The sequence below is a fragment of the Biomphalaria glabrata genome, chromosome 1 (assembly GCF_947242115.1).
Source record: "Biomphalaria glabrata chromosome 1, xgBioGlab47.1, whole genome shotgun sequence".
NCBI classification, from domain to species: Eukaryota; Metazoa; Mollusca; class Gastropoda; family Planorbidae; genus Biomphalaria; species Biomphalaria glabrata.
In genome coordinates, this window is record NC_074711.1 from 67,063,214 (window position 1) to 67,087,708 (window position 24,495).

Sequence of the window (24,495 nt, forward strand, 5' to 3'; positions counted from 1 at the left end):
TCATTATACTTGACAGTCTAGTCTAGAAAACACCTATTCATATGGATTGAGCTCCTGACTGACAACACAACTATTTGACAATAAACTGTTTCATAAAGAAATTAACTTTATTCTTTAAACTACAAAAAAAAAATGGAAACATTTAAAAAAAAAAAACAAGTGGCAGAGAGAATATGAATGTCAACATGTTTGAGAAGTCAAAAAAGAGAAAGAAAATTCATAGACTAGGATTAGTGTTTACAATGGCTCTTTGAAGCAAATGCAAAAGAAGAGCCTCATCACATGGGACAATCATATTTTTCTTAACTTATGTTTATAACAAAATAAGCTATCAATAAATTGTTCCTAATCTTACTGTCATCATCACTAGAGGATGAGGAGTAAAATGGCTTGTTGTCAGTACTTGATGCCTTTTGTTTCTTTCCTTTGGTTTGTTCTTTTTTATCTTGCCAGGTAGGTGGAAGCTCAACATTTCTAACTGTTGGGTCAGGAGCAACCAAAGGCCAATCAGGCAGTTCCTGATAGCCTGTTGTCTTCATGTTGAGCAGATGGGCCAAAGATCCAAGCTGGTAATTATCATGGGCTGTAATTAAAAAGGTGAAATCTTTAGAGAAAACATGTATTAAACATGATTATTTTTTGCAAAATATATTCTGTCTATCCATTATGATCTTACCAATCAAGACTAGCATCAATAACTTGTTTATTAAAATAAATTGTGCATGAAAATTTTCTGCATTATGTTGGAATTATGTTTTAGATTCTTTTATTCTGTGACTGCTCAAGACTTAAAAGGGGTTTAAAAGTGAATAAATATTTCTCTAGAAATAAGATAGAAAATATAGTTCAGAAAAATCTACAGATGCTATGCAATTTGTTAATATGCTGCATAATTCTCAAGAACTTTAAATTTTAACCCAACCATCCTTACCCACCTCCCCTATGCCTGGGCTACTCTATCCTGCTATATATCTAATGAAAAGCACACATTTTTCTTCAGCATTCGATCTCTTACTGTATATTTTAACTGAAGTAAAAACATTCTTCTTAATAAAATTCTGACCCTTAAGAATCTAAATCAACTAAAATATCAGTTAACATTATGCTTATTACAAGCCTATATCTACCTTTTACATGCCTGATTCATGTTTACATGTAAATACAAGGGGGGAGCCATTAGCACAGCTTAACATGTAGTTTAATTGTGATTGTGTGGTTATTTTTAGATTCTGACATATTCATGAAAGTACCAAAAAATAGGTACACGGGCATATAGCCATTTTGAAAATTAATGAAAAAGTGGTCCACAGGTCTGGTAGTGTTTGGACGGTGTAAGGAGAACACGGTGCTGCCATTGCGTCGAGGACGACAAAACAGTAAACCACATTCTTTACAAATGTCGAGTTTTGCATAAGGGACGATTGGGACAAGGAAATGAGAGAGATAACTGGTCCATGTGCGGCATTAGGTCTGTCCTAGTATGGGGACAAGGCGACCTTAAAACCCACTGCCCGCTTCCTTTTCTGTGCTCTAAGGGAGTAATTCTCAGCATGGTTCGCTACTAATGGGGTTTCTGATTCTGTAGTGTTAGTAGCAAGTAACAAATTTCAAAAAGTTACCTTTGAATTGTGACTCCAAAATTGGTGCAGGCTTTGTTGCCAGAAATATTTTTTTAGCATATTTTGCCAAAGCACAAGGTTTATCTGATGGAATGACAAATTGACGCAGAAATCTAGACCGATCACGAATGTCGTAATTAAGGTCATATTTGGCTAGATTTAGAACATACTGGCATAACAATTTAGCCTGCTTTGGGTTAGTGATGCAGAGTTTCACAGCCAAATTTAAGACTTGAAGCTTTACAATATCTTCCTGAAATAAAATGGAAATATTGCAATTGCCAAAAACAGGATAAACATGTAGATGATACTTTTTTATTTCAAAAATTTACCAAAGTAATAATTGTAAAAAACTAAATTTTCCAATACTTTTAACTTAAAAAAAAAAAAGTCTATTTAATAAAAATGCGCCAGAAATGCTAAAATTCTCCATAAAATTGCAATTGGCTATTCTAGTAAAGATAAAAAAAAGTCAGAACCTCATTGATAAAACTTTTAGCCATTTTACGAAGAACATCCGGAGCAATTTTTGGCACTCTCTCACTGTATTCTCCAATCAACCAAAGAATGCTGGCCCTTGCCATGGGCACTGTTATCTTGTCCACCATTTTGGCCATGTAACAAATGATATCTTTGTGTTCAGAGGGCTGGCAGAGAAGAAATAACTCATTATCAAACACAATTTATACAGGAAACACACAGAAAGAAAAACAACACAGGAAGAAAAACAACACAGGAACACTTTAAAAATAAACGTAATTAAAAATGTTGATTAAGAGAAAATATTTCACCAAAGTGTGATTTCAAGAGGCAATACAATTTTTGCTATTTATGACATTAATAAAAGATTTGCTTAGCCAGTAGAGGATTACATTAAAGCAGTTATTCCAACAAACGTTATAACATGTATCCATTCACAATTTTAAAAAAATGTTGATGAGCACAAACAAGTCAATGCAACATTACTTCATGCATGTTTGTAATAGTTATAAATAATTGTAATAACAATTAAGTATAAACAAAATACTTGTCACATAAAAAAGGAATTAAAACATTTAAAATTTTTAAAATATCTGAAAATGAAAAAAAACAAAACACAGTGAATAGCAAATGTAGTTGTCCAATAAAAGAAAAGGTTGCTAGAAACAATAACTAATGAAAGTAGACATTATTGAAAACACAAATGTCGATGGATTAACACAAATAGTCAAAAGTGTTTCACACTCTTTTATATATTTTTTTTTAAAACTGTGCTTGGATATTTAAATAACATACCTGAATGATAATAATTGTAACACAATTGAACAAATTAAAATAATTAACATTCCAATGAAATCAAAAGACAAGAAAATAATGTCCCAGAAAGACTGAAATATCCTCACATAACAAAAAGATACCATCAGATGCCACCATCACCCAAGCCTTATCACACCAAAACAAAAATTGTTTTATTAATACCTTTTCTTTTCTTTATTTTTCTTTATTCAAATTCAAAGAACAGAGCCACGTATTATCAAAAGCAATCTAGTTGTATGTGTATTAGAGAAATGAATACCACAATTATTTATTATTTTTACTTTATAGTTTGTATATGTTTGACAAAATGAAAGGTTTGCTCAGAGATGGAAACTTGAGACATTATTAAATTTCTTGCGTTCATGCAATGCCATGCTACAACCCTTTCAAGAAACTCTATCGTGTTAGTTGACAATACAAGCTGAACTCTCTGACCAGGTTAGAATGTAAAAGGGGAGATAAATCAAAGAAATGTAACCTTTGACTTTGAAGAAGATCTAGGCTGAAGAAAAATAGAATGAGTAAATGTTCTTCTTTCAATATTAAAGACATTGCTTTAGTCATCAACAATTTGTACATAAAATACACTCCAAAGTGAAGGATTGAGATTCGGTCTTCCTAAACCAAAATACAATGAATGCTAGCATTTAGTGAAAAAATCCACTCAAATGTCTCATTTATTGTATTGTAAAAAAATATTACAAAATTTTAAAAAAAGCTCTGCCTCAATTAGCTCATAACTTCTGCTTCGCATATAACTGCTCACCAACTCACCACAATATTTAAAAGTTTTTAAGATATGTAATCCATTTTAGTAAACACAATCAAATGTAAATTTAATAACTCAAAATAAAATTTTCAATTAAAGTAAAAAAGAAATAATATTTCAAAGTATTTTCAGAACTGAAAATAATTCTAGATACTTTTGAAAGCAAAAAAATATAAGTATATATTTGGATGTTCATGTGAAGAAAACCAAACAAAGAAACCTGTATGTTTGAAAGAGTTGTACTTACCCTCATCTGAAGAAGCTTTTTAATAACAACAACACTTTCAGCTACAACAGCCTCTGAGAAAAGAGCAATGGCAAATCCAGAAGGATGAAATGATTTTTTTAGTTAAATACTAGTATATAAACTAAAAAAAATAGTTATAAATGCCAACCTTAAAATAACTTTTGACATTTTTTTTTGTCACTTACCATCTCTGTTAGACATCAAGCGGACAAGCCCATTGAGACAAGTGTCTGTAACCTCTGCAATGCTGCTGGCACAACGACCTATGGCCTGAATAGTTGCAGCGGCAAACTCTTTATCTGTACTTGTTACATAGGTCTGTGATTGACAAAAAAATGAAGTGAAATTGCAATGACAAAGTAAAAAATTACTTGCATAAAATGTTTTTCTTAACTTTTTTAGATATGATGTTTTTATTTAAACAGTTTCAAAATATTAACTTATCAATTATGTCATTAGGGCACAAGGTAGATACATCTAATCACAAAGAAGAGTTAACATTAGATAGACAGATGAATGATAGGAATAAACAAATCAAAACAAGAATGAAGAAAGGTAATCAAAGTAAATTTTGTTTAGCCCTAATAGTGACCAGGAAACTTAATAAAATTACCTGAAATTCCCTAAGAATAGTTGATATATTGGTTTCTGTTGCCAAGCTTGTCAGAATTTCCAACTAGAAATGAAAAGAATATATAAATATCAAATGATGGATACATTTAACAGAAAGACATTTTGCAGTTTTTTTTCTTCTAAATGCTTTCTGTAAGCAATGAATCTAAGTTGTACTACTTGTATTTTATTGAATGTAAATGTGTATTGCACAGTTCATGATGTTCAAGTTAGTTCAGAATGTAAATGTGTATTGCACAGTTCATGATGTTCTAGTTAGTTCAGAAGGTAAATGTGTATTGCACAGTTCATGATGTTCTAGTTAGTTCAGAAGGTAAATGTGTATTGCACAGTTCATGATGTTCTAGTTAGTTCAGAAGGTAAATGTGTATTGCACAGTTCATGATGTTCTAGTTAGTTCAGAAGGTAAATGTGTATTGCACAGTTCATGATGTTCTAGTTAGTTCAGAATGTAAATGTGTATTGCACAGTTCATGATGTTCTAGTTAGTTCAGAAGGTAAATGTGTATTGCACAGTTCATGATGTTCTAGTTAGTTCATAAGGTAAATGTGTATTGCACAGTTCATGATGTTCTAGTTAGTTCAGAAGGTAAATGTGTATTGCACAGTTCATGATGTTCAAGTTAGTTCAGAAGGTAAATGTGTATTGCACAGTTCATGATGTTCTAGTTAGTTCAGAAGGTAAATGTGTATTGCACAGTTCATGATGTTCTAGTTAGTTCAGAAGGTAAATGTGTATTGCACAGTTCATGATGTTCTAGTTAGTTCAGAAGGTAAATGTGTATTGCACAGTTCATGATGTTCTAGTTAGTTCAGAAGGTAAATGTGTATTGCACAGTTCATGATGTTCTAGTTAGTTCAGAAGGTAAATGTGTATTGCACAGTTCATGATGTTCAAGTTAGTTCAGAAGGTAAATGTGTATTGCACAGTTCATGATGTTCTAGTTAGTTCAGAAGGTAAATGTGTATTGCACAGTTCATGATGTTCTAGTTAGTTCAGAAGGTAAATGTGTATTGCACAGTTCATGATGTTCTAGTTAGTTCAGAAGGTAAATGTGTATTGCACAGTTCATGATGTTCTAGTTAGTTCAGAAGGTAAATGTGTATTGCACAGTTCATGATGTTCTAGTTAGTTCAGAAGGTAAATGTGTATTGCACAGTTCATGATGTTCTAGTTAGTTCAGAAGGTAAATGTGTATTGCACAGTTCATGATGTTCTAGTTAGTTCAGAAGGTAAATGTGTATTGCACAGTTCATGATGTTCTAGTTAGTTCAGAAGGTAAATGTGTATTGCACAGTTCATGATGTTCTAGTTAGTTCATAAGGTAAATGTGTATTGCACAGTTCATGATGTTCTAGTTAGTTCAGAAGGTAAATGTGTATTGCACAGTTCATGATGTTCAAGTTAGTTCAGAAGGTAAATGTGTATTGCACAGTTCATGATGTTCTAGTTAGTTCAGAAGGTAAATGTGTATTGCACAGTTCATGATGTTCTAGTTAGTTCAGAAGGTAAATGTGTATTGCACAGTTCATGATGTTCTAGTTAGTTCAGAAGGTAAATGTGTATTGCACAGTTCATGATGTTCTAGTTAGTTCAGAAGGTAAATGTGTATTGCACAGTTCATGATGTTCTAGTTAGTTCAGAAGGTAAATGTGTATTGCACAGTTCATGATGTTCTAGTTAGTTCAGAAGGTAAATGTGTATTGCACAGTTCATGATGTTCAAGTTAGTTCAGAAGGTAAATGTGTATTGCACAGTTCATGATGTTCTAGTTAGTTCAGAAGGTAAATGTGTATTGCACAGTTCATGATGTTCTAGTTAGTTCAGAAGGTAAATGTGTATTGCACAGTTCATGATGTTCTAGTTAGTTCAGAAGGTAAATGTGTATTGCACAGTTCATGATGTTCTAGTTAGTTCAGAAGGTAAATGTGTATTGCACAGTTCATGATGTTCTAGTTAGTTCAGAAGGTAAATGTGTATTGCACAGTTCATGATGTTCTAGTTAGTTCAGAAGGTAAATGTGTATTGCACAGTTCATGATGTTCTAGTTAGTTCAGAAGGTAAATGTGTATTGCACAGTTCATGATGTTCTAGTTAGTTCATAAGGTAAATGTGTATTGCACAGTTCATGATGTTCTAGTTAGTTCATAAGGTAAATGTGTACTGCACAGTTCATGATGTTCAAGTTAGTTCAGAAGGTAAATGTGTATTGCACAGTTCATGATGTTCAAGTTAGTTCAGAAGGTTAATGTGTATTGCACAGTTCATGATGTTCTAGTTAGTTCAGAAGGTTAATGTGTATTGCACAGTTCATGATGTTCTAGTTAGTTCAGAAGGTAAATGTGTATTGCACAGTTCATGATGTTCTAGTTAGTTCAGAAGGTAAATGTGTATTGCACAGTTCATGATGTTCTAGTTAGTTCAGAAGGTAAATGTGTATTGCACAGTTCATGATGTTCTAGTTAGTTCAGAAGGTAAATGTGTATTGCACAGTTCATGATGTTCTAGTTAGTTCAGAAGGTAAATGTGTATTGCACAGTTCATGATGTTCTAGCTAGTTCAGAAGGTAAATGTGTATTGCACAGTTCATGATGTTCTAGTTAGTTCAGAAGGTAAATGTGTATTGCACAGTTCATGATGTTCAAGTTAGTTCAGAAGGTAAATGTGTATTGCACAGTTCATGATGTTCTAGTTAGTTCAGAAGGTAAATGTGTATTGCACAGTTCATGATGTTCTAGTTAGTTCAGAAGGTAAATGTGTATTGCACAGTTCATGATGTTCTAGTTAGTTCAGAAGGTAAATGTGTATTGCACAGTTCATGATGTTCTAGTTAGTTCAGAAGGTAAATGTGTATTGCACAGTTCATGATGTTCTAGTTAGTTCATAAGGTAAATGTGTATTGCACAGTTCATGATGTTCTAGTTAGTTCAGAAGGTAAATGTGTATTGCACAGTTCATGATGTTCTAGTTAGTTCAGAAGGTAAATGTGTATTGCACAGTTCATGATGTTCTAGTTAGTTCAGAAGGTAAATGTGTATTGCACAGTTCATGATGTTCTAGTTAGTTCAGAAGGTAAATGTGTATTGCACAGTTCATGATGTTCTAGTTAGTTCAGAAGGTAAATGTGTATTGCACAGTTCATGATGTTCTAGTTAGTTCAGAAGGTAAATGTGTATTGCACAGTTCATGATGTTCTAGTTAGTTCAGAAGGTAAATGTGTATTGCACAGTTCATGATGTTCTAGTTAGTTCAGAAGGTAAATGTGTATTGCACAGTTCATGATGTTCAAGTTAGTTCAGAAGGTAAATGTGTATTGCACAGTTCATGATGTTCTAGTTAGTTCAGAAGGTAAATGTGTATTGCACAGTTCATGATGTTCTAGTTAGTTCAGAAGGTAAATGTGTATTGCACAGTTCATGATGTTCTAGTTAGTTCAGAAGGTAAATGTGTATTGCACAGTTCATGATGTTCTAGTTAGTTCAGAAGGTAAATGTGTATTGCACAGTTCATGATGTTCTAGTTAGTTCAGAAGGTAAATGTGTATTGCACAGTTCATGATGTTCTAGTTAGTTCAGAAGGTAAATGTGTATTGCACAGTTCATGATGTTCTAGTTAGTTCAGAAGGTAAATGTGTATTGCACAGTTCATGATGTTCTAGTTAGTTCATAAGGTAAATGTGTATTGCACAGTTCATGATGTTCTAGTTAGTTCATAAGGTAAATGTGTATTGCACAGTTCATGATGTTCTAGTTAGTTCAGAAGGTAAATGTGTATTGCACAGTTCATGATGTTCAAGTTAGTTCAGAAGGTAAATGTGTATTGCACAGTTCATGATGTTCTAGTTAGTTCAGAAGGTAAATGTGTATTGCACAGTTCATGATGTTCTAGTTAGTTCAGAAGGTAAATGTGTATTGCACAGTTCATGATGTTCTAGTTAGTTCAGAAGGTAAATGTGTATTGCACAGTTCATGATGTTCTAGTTAGTTCAGAAGGTAAATGTGTATTGCACAGTTCATGATGTTCTAGTTAGTTCAGAAGGTAAATGTGTATTGCACAGTTCATGATGTTCTAGTTAGTTCAGAAGGTAAATGTGTATTGCACAGTTCATGATGTTCTAGTTAGTTCAGAAGGTAAATGTGTATTGCACAGTTCATGATGTTCAAGTTAGTTCAGAATGTAAATGTGTATTGCACAGTTCATGATGTTCTAGTTAGTTCAGAAGGTAAATGTGTATTGCACAGTTCATGATGTTCTAGTTAGTTTCTTGTGTCCATTCAAATTTTTAGAGACATTTTTTTTATAGTTGTTTTTTTTAGATCTATATGTGCAGCCCAAGCACTGGAAATTCATTCCTGCATATATTTACTATACAGACATTCAGGAACATTTTTTACAAATCTTATGTAGAATTCTGTCTAAACTACTGTCTTAAGTCTGGATCTATATCACCAAACTATACCATATCTCTCTGTCATTTAATGTTTCCAATTCTGGATCTATATCACCAAACTAGAATTTTATATACTCTGAGTAGATTTAAACAAGGGCGTAATAATTACTTTTTTCGAGAGGGAGGAAGAAATAGGATCTGGTTGATAAATATATTTTTTATCTATTATTCATTTGTTATTAAGAACAAATCAATTGCTCTTTAAAAAAGTCATCAGCTTAATAAAGAAGGATAAACTCATAAAGAAAAAAAATAGCCTACCTTTAGAAGCTTCACATGTAAAGGATCACTGAATCTGACATAGAAAGACTTTAAGTAAGGTTCAAACATCCCCTGTTAAAAAAAACAGACAAATGGTGCAGAAATTATCCTTTTTGTGGTTTTGAGCTGCCAAGTATTATTTTATTAACATGAAATGAAACCAATTAAAAATTCAAATTGTAAAGAAATATTATTATTTTTTATTTTTTTAAATAAAAGTAATGGACAAAAAAATGTGTATGGTTAAAAATGATCAATACATCACATTTTGTATTCTCCATTAGTTTTTAATGTGTCAGTCAAGTTATAAATGTTTCCAGCTCTCACTGCTTTGAAATAGCATAGATATGGAACATGTATTTTTACACATTTAAATATTGTGAAGAGATGCAGCAAAGCAAATATAAGGAGGAAAAGAAATGTGTTAACTTCCTCTTTCAGGATAACAAATGTGGTAATGGTAAGTGTGACTGGCTGATTTTGACTTGCACCCAATTTAAGTTTTCATTATGACTAAACAAGAGGTGAAGACTAGGATTTTGAATTTCTTTAGAGTCCACCCAGCTCTAATAGGTAGGTACCCAACATTAGTTGAGGAAAAGTAAGGCTGTTAGTCATTGTGCTGGCCACATGAAACACTAGTTAACCATTATCCAAAAAACTGATGACTCGTACATCATCTGCCCTAGAGATTGCAAGGTCAAATAGGGGAACTTTTGCTTTTTAAGAGGTGCATTATTCATTAAAATTGATAATTAGAAGTAGAAATCACTAATATAAACTTAATGCAATTAATAATCCCCATATCATCATTAGATAAATAAATAACATATTTATGTTAAATACTGACCCTTCTCCTGTTGGTCATAGTAGCAATATTGCTCAACACAACATACTGAATCTCCCTGGGAAGTACAGTTAAATACACGTATAAAACATTTTGTCAAACTGAATTTTTTTTTTTTATTTAAAAAGATATCATATCTAATGAATGGACAACTTTACTTGACAAATTTACACATCTACCAACTAGACCAAACATAAACAGAAAAGTGAAACTTCTTAACTCAGTAATGTATGTGTTTAAAGTGAAATTGTAATAAAAATAGTAATTAAAATGTCCTGAGATGACACATTAGTCATTGTATGGAAATATATTTATATAATATAATATGTAAATATATATATACAAATGTATATTTTAAGATATTTTAGGACATTTTTATATGAAACTGCCCTAAATAATCAAGTTCTGTAAACATAGGCACTACTTTGTTAGTCTAAAGCCCTCATCTGTGTCAATCAAAATCTTGATTGAATAAAAAAAAAGGCAGCTTTGAAAACTTGATATTATAGTAATTCACCTGTGACTTCTAAGCAGACGAATCAAACTTCTGGCTACAACACCAACTTCTGACTTGGGAGCACAATGATAATATAACTGTGCAACTGCCATTACAACCTAAATATGAGACAAAATCTTTGAGCTATTCTATACACTATTTTATGATTTATTCTATCATTAACTAGATCACATTATAAAATACTCACAGCAGAGTTACGACTATTGAGGAGAGGCTTTGATTGTCGTAGCAGAAGTCTATGATCAGAATCCATGACATATGTTATTGGCTTTTCACTTTTGCTTTGCTTACTATTCTCTTTTGTTTTTTCATTGTCTTCCGCATCTGACTCTTTATCAGAATCCTCATAGAAGGGTTGTTCACTCTCTCCTGTTGTCTCCTAGATGAGGAGAAAAAATTATTATATTTTTTAAAATAATGTTAGCTAAAATAAAATAACAAGTCAACATTGTCAAAACTGAAATATGAAGTCAGGAGAGTTTAGTATATATAACTAAAAATATTATAACTTTCAAAATTTGTATTTAAAACATTTTAAAGCAAAGCTCAGAACTTACATCTTGATTAGGGGAAACAAATTGCATTCGACAATAGCGTGTTAGCATGTTTAAGATGACCACTTGTCCCCATTCCTCAACATCTACTAATAGAGTACACAATTTTCTATAGTTCTTGTGAATAAGATCAATCCTTTCAGGACAAATTTCCACAAAGGCTTGGATAGCACTTCCAGCAACCAACTGTTCAAAAATAAAATATGACTTTTTTTTTTGAAAATATGATACTATGTCATGATCTAGGATGATATAAAATTGTAAGTACTATTTTTTGAGATTATGAAAAAAGAATAAACAAAGATATAACTTACAGTAGTCTTATCAGCAAGCAATCTGTCCAGAACTTCTATCAACTGTTCTTTTGTTTCAGGATCTATGCTGTAAGAAATTATACAGAAATTCAATATATGTCTCAGGCTGCATTACTTTACAATATTTTTAATCAAAGATTTTACAAATATATATCTATATGTGAAAATATAAGTTTTAAATAAACATAGATATAGATAAGAAGAGAAAGACTTTTAGTCAATTTTTTTTTTTTTATCAGTTTACGTAACACCTAAATGTATAATTGTTAAATTAAAGATACCTATATAATTTAGGAATTGCATGAGCTGCTGTTTTTCTAACATAGGGAGACATATCCATTACTGCTTCTTTTATTGCTAACATCATAATAGGTGCTATCACTGGGACTCTGATACTTGATAAAACTCTTAAAGCGCTGGCTCTGATAAGTTGGTTTGGATCCTAAGAATGCAAGTAAAAAGAATTATACATCTTCATATAAATACTTCAGAATTTCTTTAGGTAATGTAAATATTCAGGATTATTAGTGATTTCCTATCTTAAGGAGCTTTCTTTATAAAACAAACCTTTAGTGCTCGTTGAAAAGTGCTGATGGAGAGTAATGCCAAATCCTGCTGTTCTTCAGCATATCTAGTCAAATAAACATAAACAAGCTTCTTGACCTGAAACATTATCAGTAATAATTTGTTAAACCTTAATCAAATTTACCAACTTTTTAGAGAACTATTTTTTTTTTGTATGTGAAATACATTTCAATTTAAAAGTTTGGACATCTGTAACCAACTCCAAAGATTTTTATACTTAAAAAAAAAAAAAAAAAAAAAAAAAAAAAAGAATTATATATTTTTTTTTAAATTCTTAAGTATACTAAAAAAAAAAAAAAAAAAAAAAAAAGAATTATATATTTTTTTTTAAATTCTTAAGTATATATAAAGCTCCCCTTCTAAACCTTGCAATATATAGGGAAGATGATGTAAAGGTCATCTTTTTCTGTGGCCCACAGTTAACTGCTTTTACTTTTCCCCAACTAATGTCAGGTACCCAATAGAGTTGGGTGGACTCAAACATCCTGAAATAAAAATCCCAGTCTTAACCAGGATTCGAATCTGGGACCCCCAGTTCAGAAGCCAAGCCCTTTGTAGAGAATATATATATATATATATATATATATATATATATATAATTATATTTTTATTAAACAAATTAATCTTATTATAATGATGTATAATAATAATAATGTATTTGAATATTTGCATTATTATCTCTCAACAAATCATAACAGATTTATTAAATTATACACTGAAATGACAATGTTTTAACTTGATTGAAATTTAATCCCTTTAAATTCAATCCCACAAAATAAATCCAAAATATGATATAATATGATATAAGAAAACACAAAAACAATTACAAATACAAGTATAATTAACTGCCAATTTTTGACCTACACTGACTGTACTGGTCTTTCTTTTATAGTATTTTAAGAAATGCCTTTCAAGAGACCACTCTAACTCTCTAACCTTTCTTCAAATATTCTTTCTTTCTGGCCAGTTTGACTTATTTTCATTTATATTGGTCTAGATTATTTCACAACCAATTTAAAATATTTTTTTTTCTTTCTGATCTACTTTGTTAAAACGTGCCCTTTGGATCAAATGTGCAGTCAAATGTTTAATGTGTTTGGGCAATAAAATTTCAGAAGTTAGCATTAAATGTTGTTTGTGTTTGTCTTTTATAACTTGCTTTCTAAGTGTAAAGAAATCTAATAGTGCATGATAAAAATATGAAAAAGTTAAAACAAAATTAATTAAGAACATTTATGTTTATTACTTTAAAAAAAAAAGGTTACCTCAAGATTCTTGGACACAACATTTTTTACCACTGGAGGAAATAAATCTGAAGCATCTTTGCCTTTAGCTACCATCTACACAAACAAATCTCAAACTTAATAGTAATATCTATACAGATTTCATGTTTAATTTTTTACATACATTTTACACAATTTTAAGAATAATAATAATTTATGATAATAGTGTACTCACACCAATGATTCTTTTCATTGCCTCCAGTTTAAGACTGTCTTTGTTACTGTCCAACATTGTTTTTAAATCTTCATGTCTGAAAAACAGATTGAAACAATGTATAATTATGATTCATATAAATAAAAAGACTTTTTGATGTGCTGATTAGTAAATAATTTTCAAATAATGTATGGCGCACATAGTATTGAAAGGAAGATTAGTTGAGATCAAGATGGAATTTAAGATAACTGTGTGAACACTATCTTTGTGTTTATTTTGTCTTGTTGAGACTTACATTAGTCTAAAAAAAATGATCTATACTGTCACAAAAAAAAAAAAAAAAGGATAAAAGGATAGATCTATCTGTTTGATGCTATTATTGTAGCTCTTTGACCATGTCTTAAAGGAAGTGGATATGTAAATACATGACGTGAGGGAAATTTTGAAAAAAATTGACTTAGTGGAAAAGGAAGAAAATATGTTTTAAAAATTTAGAAAGTCAAAATTTTTGTGTTAATTCTATTTATTCTTTATATATAGACTATAGCCTTTTGTGGAAATACCTAAAATAATTACAAATGATCAATAGAAAGGAAGATGAGTAGTGAGAGAAGGTGTCAATTACTTTTAAAAATTACAAGTATAAGAATTATGCTCTGACTTGTTGTTGGTTTTTTTTAATAGTTTTTTTTTGGTACTACTTTAAGAACTCCAACTTAGGTTTAGCATTTTCCTAACTAGTCATAAAAACTTTGTTAAGTTATCTCTATTTGTCAATTTTCATTTCACTAACGTCAGTAACATTTGTATCCCTACTAGATATAGATCTAATTTTTAGTAATAGACTAAACAATTATTTTATTTTGATACACAAATCAAAAATTTTATTTACATTCTATATAGATAGAGTATAAAATATCAAAAACTATTATTAAAGTTTGCTATTTTTACGCTCCATCTATTACAGCTTGAAAAAAAGTGAAAGTGTCTAAAAAAACAACAACTCTAAAATCAGGGTTGGTATTTTATATTCATGTGCCAATATTGCCAAACAGTTTTTTGTCAATATTATAGATTGCTTATCAAACGTATTGAACACAGTAAACTGATAATATTTCAAACAAACTAGTTAAGCTTCAAGTCATTTTTCATGTACACAAGACATTGCTTTGTTGTTATCACTCATCCCATGCTGTTCATTTCTCTTTTCTGCTTGTGAAATTGTAAAAAGAGAAAGCATGCATTCACAAAATGAATATGATTCAAGTGAAAATATCAGAACAAGGACCTAAGGATAGTAATACTGTGAAATGTTTGATATATCTAGAGAGAGATATATATGTTCAACAGTTTTTCCTAATTTTAAACTAATAAGACTCTAAAATAATGATTAACAGTGAACATAGAATAGACTAAACTAGACTAGGCATCAATAACGAAAATCAAGTGAAAATTGTGATTGAACATTTAAGATAGTATCATTTTTTTTCATGAACTCACTTTTTGAAATCACTTGTAAAAAATCCACTGCTAGCTGGATCTGTGCTTACATCTCCTCCATCCCCACTTCCAGTTGAGCTTGGTGGTCTATCATTAGCATAGGATGCTTGGAAACCATTCCCAGCCATTATGTCAGTACCGGTATTTAGCAGCCAAATTTAATTTAGGCCTTGCTCTTTTTTTTTTAGATTTGTCTACTAGAATGTATACTATACCAGTCTATAGAGATGTGTGTAGTTACAGTGTAGAATCTAGATAGAAGTTCCAACGATATAGATTAGATAAATTCATAGATTATCAAACTTTTAAAACATCTTAATAATAAAATATTCTAGTGATCTATTCCTTTAGGCGTAGCTCTAGATCTAGAACTATGATCTAGCTAATCTAGAGTACCCTACTGTCTCTAGATCTCAAGATATTGAGTCTATATAAAAGTGTAGTGTAGTCACTGTAGTGTAGTATTGTCTATGCTATACTTATGACTCTAGCAAAAGGTCCCAATTTGGATGGGTGGAGCTTCTTTATGGGGAGTTGTGTACAGGAAAGCGCTCTCAGAAGGGTTAATACAAGCATTACTAGGTTAATACAAGCATTACAAAGACACCCTTAAGAGCTCCCTCAAAGAGTGTGATGTTGACATCCACAGCTGGGAAAGACTGTCTCTAAATGGCTCCTCATTGAGTGAAGATTGTCAGAGTCTCAAGACACAAGGCAAGGACAGAAGCCAGCATAAAAGAATGTGGAGCTATCAAAAGGCGGAGAGATGAAGCAGGCTTATCAGCAGTAGCCCAGGTTACCCATGCCATGTATGTGGCCACCTTTTTAAAGTGAGGATTGGACTTTATAGCCATCTTTGAGTTCATAGGAAATGAGAAATATGGTCATCTTTGACCACAAAGGAGGAGCTATTTGTATATACATATTTTATATATTATATGCTATACTAGTGATTCTATTAACTCTATAATACAATGACTCTATCTCTACTACTAATAAATTTACTAGATGATATGATAGATCTAGAGTCTTGAGTAGCTCATTAGAGTAACAGGAATAGACTAGAACTAGAATAGAATTATTATAAATTTATTATCTGAGAATGAGTTACACTGAGTACATCTAGTCTTAAATCTCAATCTAGATCTAGACTCTGGTCTCTAATTAAAGTAATTAAATATCAATAGATCTAAATGATCATCTAGATTTTGATTACATTTATACTACTACCTTGACCCTATGGCTATGAAATTGATTTATTTGCAGGTTACATAAACTATATTTTTGTTTATTTTGCTATGGACAGTATGGACCTTGATTTTTTATATTTTTTTTTACCAATAACTTCCAAGGGCCTGCCCCTGAATTCAAATATCACATCCTCTCCCTCTGTCTTGATTTGTAGAAATGTTTTTTAATAAACTATTTAAAGTTAGTCCAATATTATTGGGCTAAATATGATATCTAGATCTATATTACTATAACTAGAATATAACTAGATCTAGACCTAGATCTATATTATTCTATATTTATATTATATATCTATAGTAACTGACGCCAATCGAACACCTTCATATTAAGTTACTTTTCGATCACCCCACTGTATTTTTTTTTTAATTCTCCTTTATTTCAAAGGTTATGACGAAACTAGTCCATTCCTATTGTGCATCATCCATTTCTTTATAGTTTAGAAATATTTAGTTTCATTTTCACCGAGGAAATTTTTTTTTAGTGCATTGGTATAAAAACTTCACTTTTCTTTATATCTTGGGAAGAGCGAAGAAGGTCACGGGTTAAGTGTATTTTTTAATGCCAGTGATGCTTCAGCTCAACAAAACCTATATATTATGCTTCTAATTAGGCTGAGAAATATTTGCAATTATTTGTTGAAACCATCCCTTGCTACCCAAACATGAAAATTGAGGTTAAATTAGGGAGTGTTTGAATGATGTAAGCAATCTCAAAGAATCAAACACCATTTTAATGTTAAAAATACACATCAAAGGGATATCACTCAAAGAAGACAAAATATTTAAATTACATTTTTTTTTTATTGTTATTTTTCCCCGGGTACGCTGTTCTGCCTCATCGTGGCACCTGGGTGGAAATGGCTACTTGAGGAGGTAGCTAGGCTAAATGAATTGCGGAACATAACTCCCGTGGGGATACCCACGGGTAGACGAGAGTCAACCTCTCGCAAGGGCGGGGTTGTAAACAAGTCCCCACAAACATGCGATGTTCCTCAAAGGGACCGTTACATAAATGGCGAGTCCCCCACGGTTAGCTTGGTACAACGAAGGAAAATGGCGAAGGCTCCCAGCAATGGCAATTGGAAACAGCAATGCTTTACATAGGCATTGACTCTGGTCTCTCTCAGACAGAACTGTGTTCTCACAGGTTTTTTTTTTTTACTGTTTGGCGTCCAAACAGGTATTTTTTCAAACTTAGGGCTCAGCCCTTGGACATCAACAAGATTGTTATTTTTCAAAATTATGTAATACAAACTAAAAATATAAATTACTTATAAATGTGTTACTATTTGTATCAGTGATTAGTGGTTTACAGTAAATGTGCTATTTTTTTAAGTAAATAGATTTACATCGATATGCACAAATTGCACCTATTTTAAAATCACGATTTTATGACACATACTTTGATGCTATTAATATTAAATTACAGCCAATGAAAGGACCAAAATATATCCAGTTGTGCTTTTTTTTTTTTTCAGATGCTTCACTTTTTAGCGGCCCCCGTAAGGGGAAAAAGCCGCTATTAGGTTTGTGCAAAATGTCCGTCTGTCACACTCAGATCTCGAAAACTAGAAGAGATATGAAAAATATTATTTCATCATTAAATGCGGCTTGAAAAGTTTAGGTGCAACGGCTACTTTTGGTTTTCTAAAAGCAAACCGTTTAATTTATAAAATTAATTATGCAAGCGATTTTTTCATAAAAATACACCAATTCTAAAACAATTACGTAAATGTAAGGGAGGCAATGTTACAATATGCTAACAAAGATGGACAATTTTTGTGTATTTTCAGTATCACTAAGTCAAATATATTTTTAAAATGTACAGGAAATGTTTACATTAAATATAAATAATAGTTAACGATGTTTTTTCTGGTCAACTAGCTGCTAAAATTAAAAGAAAACATTTCTGTTTGTTTATAAAGGCTAATAATGCATTTTGTATGTAAATATCACGCACATTTTTTTTAATAGACTTTTTATGCAGCGATTTTCGTGCAGTAGCGTAACGTCGCTACATGACCAGGTGCTAAACCAATTCCTTAAACTTTTTTAAAAAATCAGATTTTATTTATTTTTTCTTTAGTGCCCCCATCCGAATAAAAGAAGATTATTTTTGTGCGTTTTGTCTGTTGGTCGGTCTGTCTGTCACGATTAGATTAAAAAAAACTAGAACTCTAAAAGCTATTGAAAATCTGATTTACACTTTAATGTTCCTCTTGTAACATCTCAATAGTTTTAAGTATCTAAAAATTGATTGTTCCGGATTTTTTTGTGCAAAACTAATCAACCCCAACAAATGTTTGTTTGCTCTTCTAATTTATATTACATTCAATTTCCATGCTTAAACGTTGCAAAAACACATTATCAATAATATGTTGTTCCGTTTTTTATGTAAATAGCATATTAATGCTAAATCAAAATCTCTATACTGACTTATATTTCATTAAGTGTAAAAATGTTCCGGATATTGTTTTATAAAACATGAATTATGCCTAATGATTGTTTGAAATCGCATAATTTACTAATATTATACTTATATTATTTGACAATGCGTCACTATAATTTGGTTATCAATATCAAATTGTTCCGTATTTTCATCTTTAAACAAATTTTAAAAATATCGACAATAGGTTGTTCAGGGCTTTAAAAAAAAGTAATTTACTAGAATTGATTACTGAAAATTACTTTTTAGACATTTAATTTTTTTGCTAAAACATAACATAGAAGTTTTGTAATCGATAAAGAAAGTTCCGGATTTTGTTTCTTATAAATCGTCGCCAGAAATTTCCGAATTTATTTAAAAATCTACTAACGCCAAATAATTGTTTGAACTCCCTCTTCTAATTAATAAACAAATAATCTTCTCATTTACGAAATAATGTTTTTACGGATTTTTATGAAAAATATTTTAACTCACTACTCTCTTACAGTACATTTAACTTTCTACCTAAAACATTAAAAAATCTAATTATCGTTAATATTATGTTCCGATTTTTAAGGAAAACAGAATCCAAACACCAAAGTAAGGTATGAAAATCTCTCCACATGGCTGTAGTACATCTAATTTTATACGAGACCATCCAAAAAATTTAATTAATGGTATTTCATTTATCTGAAATTCTCTTTTTCTTTTACTATTTATACAAACATCCGGAACAATCTATTATATAAACTTTTCAATTGTGTTCATACCTAAAAATTATTGCGATGTTTTGAAACGTAGAATAAAGGTTAATCAATTTTTAATAACTTTTAGTTGTTGTTTTTTTTTTATATCAAGATGACGGACAGACCGACTGACAGACAAAACGCAAAAACAATGCGGCTTTGATCCTTTTTAAATAAATTCTTTTAGAACTCAGTGCACCAATGTCTATGAACCCTCGTTAAATATCTCGTGTAAATAAAGACATTTTTTTATGGTACCGGTACTAGCCTATTGTGAGGTAATGGAATTTTTTTTCTTTGACGTCATATGAATGGACTCTTTAAATGTAATGTTAAAAGAACGCACTCGGTGCACCAATGTCTATTAACCCTCAAAAAATTGCTTGTATTAATAAAAACATATTTTAGTCTAACTAAGCCGTGTGACGTAGTGTTTTTTTTTTCCTTTGACGTCATATGGAATGAATTCTTTAAAAGAAATGCTAAAAGAACGCACTCGGTGCACCAATGTCTATGAACACTCGATAAATGGCTCGTAATGATGAATGCGATTTTTATTCTAGCTAGGCCGTGTGACGTAGTGTTTTTTTTTCCTTTGACGTCATATGGAATGAATTCTTTAAATAAAATGCTTAAAGAACGCACTCGGTGCACCAAAGTCAATGAACACTCGGATAAATGGCTCGTATCGATGAAGGCGATTTTTAGTCTAGCTAGGCCGTGTGACGTAATTTTTTTTTTTCCTCTGACGTTATATGGAATTAATTCTTCAAATGAAATGAAAAAAGAACTCGGTATAGTAATGTTTATTAAGCCTCGTTATGTGACTCGCGTTTAAAAAAGGAATGATATCTTGATTTAGATCTAGATCTAATCTAGATTTTTTAAACTAGATCTAGATTTTTATTATAGTATATCTAGATCTGGATTTATATTCTAATTAAAATTATTTTAGAGTCTATATCTAGAATTTGTAGATCTAGTTTAGACAAAAATAGACTAGATTAAGATGTAGAATTTCAATTTCTAAACTTAAAGTGTAAAAAAAAAGTGTAGATTTTCATTTCCAAACGTTTTGATCAATATTGTAATGTTTTAATATACTAAAACTAATCTACTATTTTTTTTATTTAATTTAAATTTAAATTTACGGCAAATGAATCTTTGAAACATTATTACTTTTGACCATCGGATGGCTGCCTGGTCGTGCGGTTTTCGCGCTAGACTGTCGTTCAGATTTATGGATGGTCCAGGGTTCAAACCCTGCCTGCTCCCATCCCCCGTCGTCCTGCGGGAGGTTTGGACTAGGAAGTAATTATCTTCAACTTTGAAGGAACATCCGAAACATGTAAAACATTTTACATCAAAATTAAATCACTTCTTGAATATTATTTGCAAATATGCAGATCCGACAGGGATCCGACTTCGACGGGGGCCGCCTCTGAGTTTGTGTAACACAAACTCTCTTTGTAATCTTGTTTAGCTCTGAATTATGTGTTATAAACCAATACCTAGCGCATGTACTTGATGTGTTAAGAGAGATGTGCCATTCTATTTAGCTCTGTATCATGTGTTAAAAACCAATATCTAACGCATGTACTTGATGAGAAGAGATGAAGGGGGAGATATAGAATGTAGATATATGGTATTTTAAAATTAAAATGTCTTTGGCAGGTGGGGGGAGAAAAAGTCAAGACACAGTATCAAGAGACCATCAATAATTGATTGGCCATTAAAATGTGACGTTAGCCTCAAATACAGAGTCAGTTGTGCTTCTAGACCTAGACCTGTGGCGCCGTGTCTATAAAATTATTTTTTTCCTACAAAGCTCATAATGTGTTACAAAGGCACGTCACTCCTTTGAAACATATAATAATGTCATCACAAATGGATAAAATAATAACGACAACACATAAAACTCTCTTTTTCTGCCTACACCCCCTTTTCCGGGCTTCTCCTTACACAATTTCACTTTCCAACATTCACACATTTTCAGTGCAAATAACAATTTCAAGCGCAGCCATTAGACTAACACACAGCAAAAAAAAAAGGGTCAGTGATAGCACAACACACAGGTGTAAACCAGGCCATCAACACAAGCCCCAAAACATTGTTCAAGTTGTACTGAGAAAAATGTTGAGGGGAAAGAGAGAGGAGCCAATCGCTGATCGATCAAGTACCAACAGTCAAGCTTCTAATTAGGTCACAAACACTAAGGGTGCTGGAAGTGTTTTATAGATATACATTGTTTTGTGTGTGTGTGTGTAACAAATACTAAGCTCTAAAATACGTTGTGTGTGTGTAACAAATACTAAGCTCTAAAATATGTTTGTTGGTCTACCAGGTGGCTTGGGGAGAGCGGATTTATCTAGATCTATGGGTAACACAATTCACAGGATACCATAGCTTTTTAGCCCACCCCCCAAACCGAAAAATATCTAGCACTGAATTTTGGGCTGTTACATACAATGAGCAATCTAGATACGTAGAGCCATGCATCTTTTATTTTTAGGTCAACTGTTGTGTCTTCTAATATTTTGGAGAGGGCGGGATTATGGTTTACCAAAGCTTATTAGGCTCTCCCCCAAAAAATAATATGGATTTATAAAGGGCCTTATATCTCAAAATAGTTTTAGGGCCTTTTCAAGACATTCAACTAAATAAGTACTGGTACGGTAATATGTCAGTAATGCGTTACTGGGCTTAGCACCTTACACTTATGTGTATCGTTGGTTTCTTAGCAGAGATGGGCGATATGGAGCATGGGAAAATGACTAAGACCTGTCTGTCTTGACATGACGTAATCTACTATACTCTTACTCTTAGACTCTAGTAATTTAAATTAGATCTAGATTCTAGATCTAGTTACTAGTTAAATCTAGTACTAGTAAAAAGTAGTACTAGTAGTCTTAGACCCTAGAGTAGAAAATTGATAAATTAAATAATAAATAAATAATAATTATTAGTATTAGTAAATTATTATAGTAAATAATACTAGATTAAACTAGATCTAGATAAGATAGATAGAGATCAGATAATGAGATATCATATTTAATGAAAGTACATATAATAATATTATTTAATAAATAATATCATAGATCTAATTTATCAATAATGTCAATATGAATATGATAATAATGATATTGAATTGATAGAATCTATAGTATATCCTAGTGAGAACAGCGAGCTAGTGCTAATAGAGTCTAGTTACTCTAGTACTAACTAGTAGTAGTACAGTAGTCGAGTAGTAGATCTAGACATAGAATGATAGATCATCATCTAGATCTAGTAATATTATTTAATATAGTAATTAGTATCATCTAGTAGATCTAGTTACTAGTAGCTAAGTAGCCGGTTAAAAATAATTATTAAGTTTAAATTAACTTTAATTAAGTATTATTAATACTAGATCTAGATCTAATTACTAATACTAATTATCTAATAAGTCTATAAGTCTACTCTAATACTAATTAATACTAATAGGTTAATAGGTCTATTTACTATTTATTACTAGAATCCTAAAGCTTATAGATCTATCAGTCTATACTTAGAAGATCTAGATTATATATTTTAATATATATATATAAATTAGATTCAGATCTAGATCAATATTATTCTATATAGATCTAGATCTACTCTGTCTTGTGTTCCTTTGATCTAAATCTAGATATTAGACATCTAGAATAGAAATCTGATCTAGACTAGTCTACAAAACATAAACTAAGGCGGAAGTTGACAAAACGTAGAATCTAGATTTAGATTCGGAAGTCACAATGCACAGCCAAAGTCCCTTAACTATTGCTATTCTTTAATAGAAAAAAAAAATCACTATAATATAACAATAATAAAATTGTACGATTAAACAACTCCATAGTTTAGAATATAGATCTGGATCTAGGTCACTCTAGACCAGAAGTTCTCAACCTTTTTTGTTGTTGCGACCCCCTAGTAGTACTACTAGTACGAACCACACTAGACACAGCAGCGACCCACATCACAAACGTATATATAATTTGTTTTCATCCATATATAGGTAAATGAAATTAAGCTAATGTTCTACACTCGTTATCAATAAGTCTATATCTGATTTATGATGTATTTTCATTAGTAGAAGTTGAACGTAAATTGATAGATGAGAGGAAAGATGCCAAACGTAAGACGAGATCAGAAAAATGAAACAAAGGATCGCAGCCTAGCGGAAGAAGCCTCATAGGGAAGCAGATCTGAAAATAAAGAGAAGCTGTCTGCGAGATAAACGGGACTGGATTGAACAGAAGGGTCAAGAGGCACAAGCACCTGCATGCAGAAATAACACAAGGACTCTCCATCGTATTGTCCGAGATCTCACTGGAGCAAAGAGTGGACATGGAGCACCGATAAAAGACAAGCAAGGCAAAACTTTGCTAACGAAAACAGAACAGGATGCAAGATGGGTAGAGCACTTTAAAGAGACCCTTAATCAACCGTCTCCATACCTGACTTACACATTCAATGACCCCTCTCCGGACAATAATCTCAAGGGCAAGACAGACCCAATAACTGCAGAGGAGGTTACCATGGCTATTGCAGTGCTTTATAACAACAAAGCACCAGTGATAGACATGGCGTCAGCAGAAATGCTAAAACATGGGGGGCAGTGCATTATTAACAGAATGACTGATTTCTTAAATCTCTGTTAGCGAACTTCTAAAGTCCCTGATGACTGTCAAAAAGGAGTGATTGGAAAGCTTCCTAAAAAAAAAGGGCAACTTGGCAGACTGCAAAAATTGGGGGGGGGGGGGGGGGGATTACTCTCCACTCTGTCCCGGGCAAAGTTTTCAGCACTGTTTTGTTGAGACTGCTTCAAGTCTGTAGATGAGAGGCTTATAAGAGAAGAACAAGCATGCTTCCGAAGAGACAGATCATGTGCAGAGCAGATCTTCGTTCTACGAAATTTTATAAAACAAAGTCTCGAGTACCAACAACGGCTAGCGATCACTAAAAAAAAAACCATCTTCAATGTAAAAAATAAAAGCAAATTACGCACTCAAAATGCTATCAGCGT

At 31.7% G+C, this 24,495-nt stretch overlaps 1 protein-coding gene across 7 annotated transcripts in view; it reads right to left on the minus strand.

Annotated features, from left to right (window-relative positions):
* The window catches only part of LOC106069716 (AP-3 complex subunit beta-2-like), a 33,519-nt gene extending 10,138 nt beyond the window's left edge, over positions 1-23,381 (minus strand). The window contains exons 1-19 of one of the 7 annotated variants that reach the window (XM_056009301.1): positions 23,308-23,381; positions 15,031-15,281; positions 13,552-13,627; positions 13,359-13,433; positions 12,076-12,171; positions 11,790-11,950; positions 11,509-11,575; positions 11,198-11,380; positions 10,828-11,019; positions 10,641-10,738; positions 10,127-10,181; positions 9,277-9,348; positions 4,545-4,607; positions 4,117-4,249; positions 3,932-3,984; positions 3,394-3,417; positions 2,099-2,266; positions 1,620-1,872; positions 356-583 (exon numbers count right to left, since the gene is read on the minus strand). In XM_056009301.1, coding sequence (XP_055865276.1) covers positions 356-583; positions 1,620-1,872; positions 2,099-2,266; positions 3,394-3,417; positions 3,932-3,984; positions 4,117-4,249; positions 4,545-4,607; positions 9,277-9,348; positions 10,127-10,181; positions 10,641-10,738; positions 10,828-11,019; positions 11,198-11,380; positions 11,509-11,575; positions 11,790-11,950; positions 12,076-12,171; positions 13,359-13,433; positions 13,552-13,627; positions 15,031-15,158 — 2,125 coding nt within the window. In that variant the 5' untranslated portion in view covers positions 15,159-15,281; positions 23,308-23,381. Of the gene's footprint in view, positions 1-355; positions 584-1,619; positions 1,873-2,098; positions 2,267-3,393; positions 3,418-3,931; positions 3,985-4,116; positions 4,250-4,544; positions 4,608-9,276; positions 9,349-10,126; positions 10,182-10,640; positions 10,739-10,827; positions 11,020-11,197; positions 11,381-11,508; positions 11,576-11,789; positions 11,951-12,075; positions 12,172-13,358; positions 13,434-13,551; positions 13,628-15,030; positions 15,282-22,952; positions 23,192-23,307 lie in introns of those variants that run through there. The other 6 variants (XM_056009299.1, XM_056009291.1, XM_056009300.1 and 3 more) reach the window with 6 other exon arrangements.
* Positions 23,382-24,495: the final 1,114 nt, after the last annotated feature.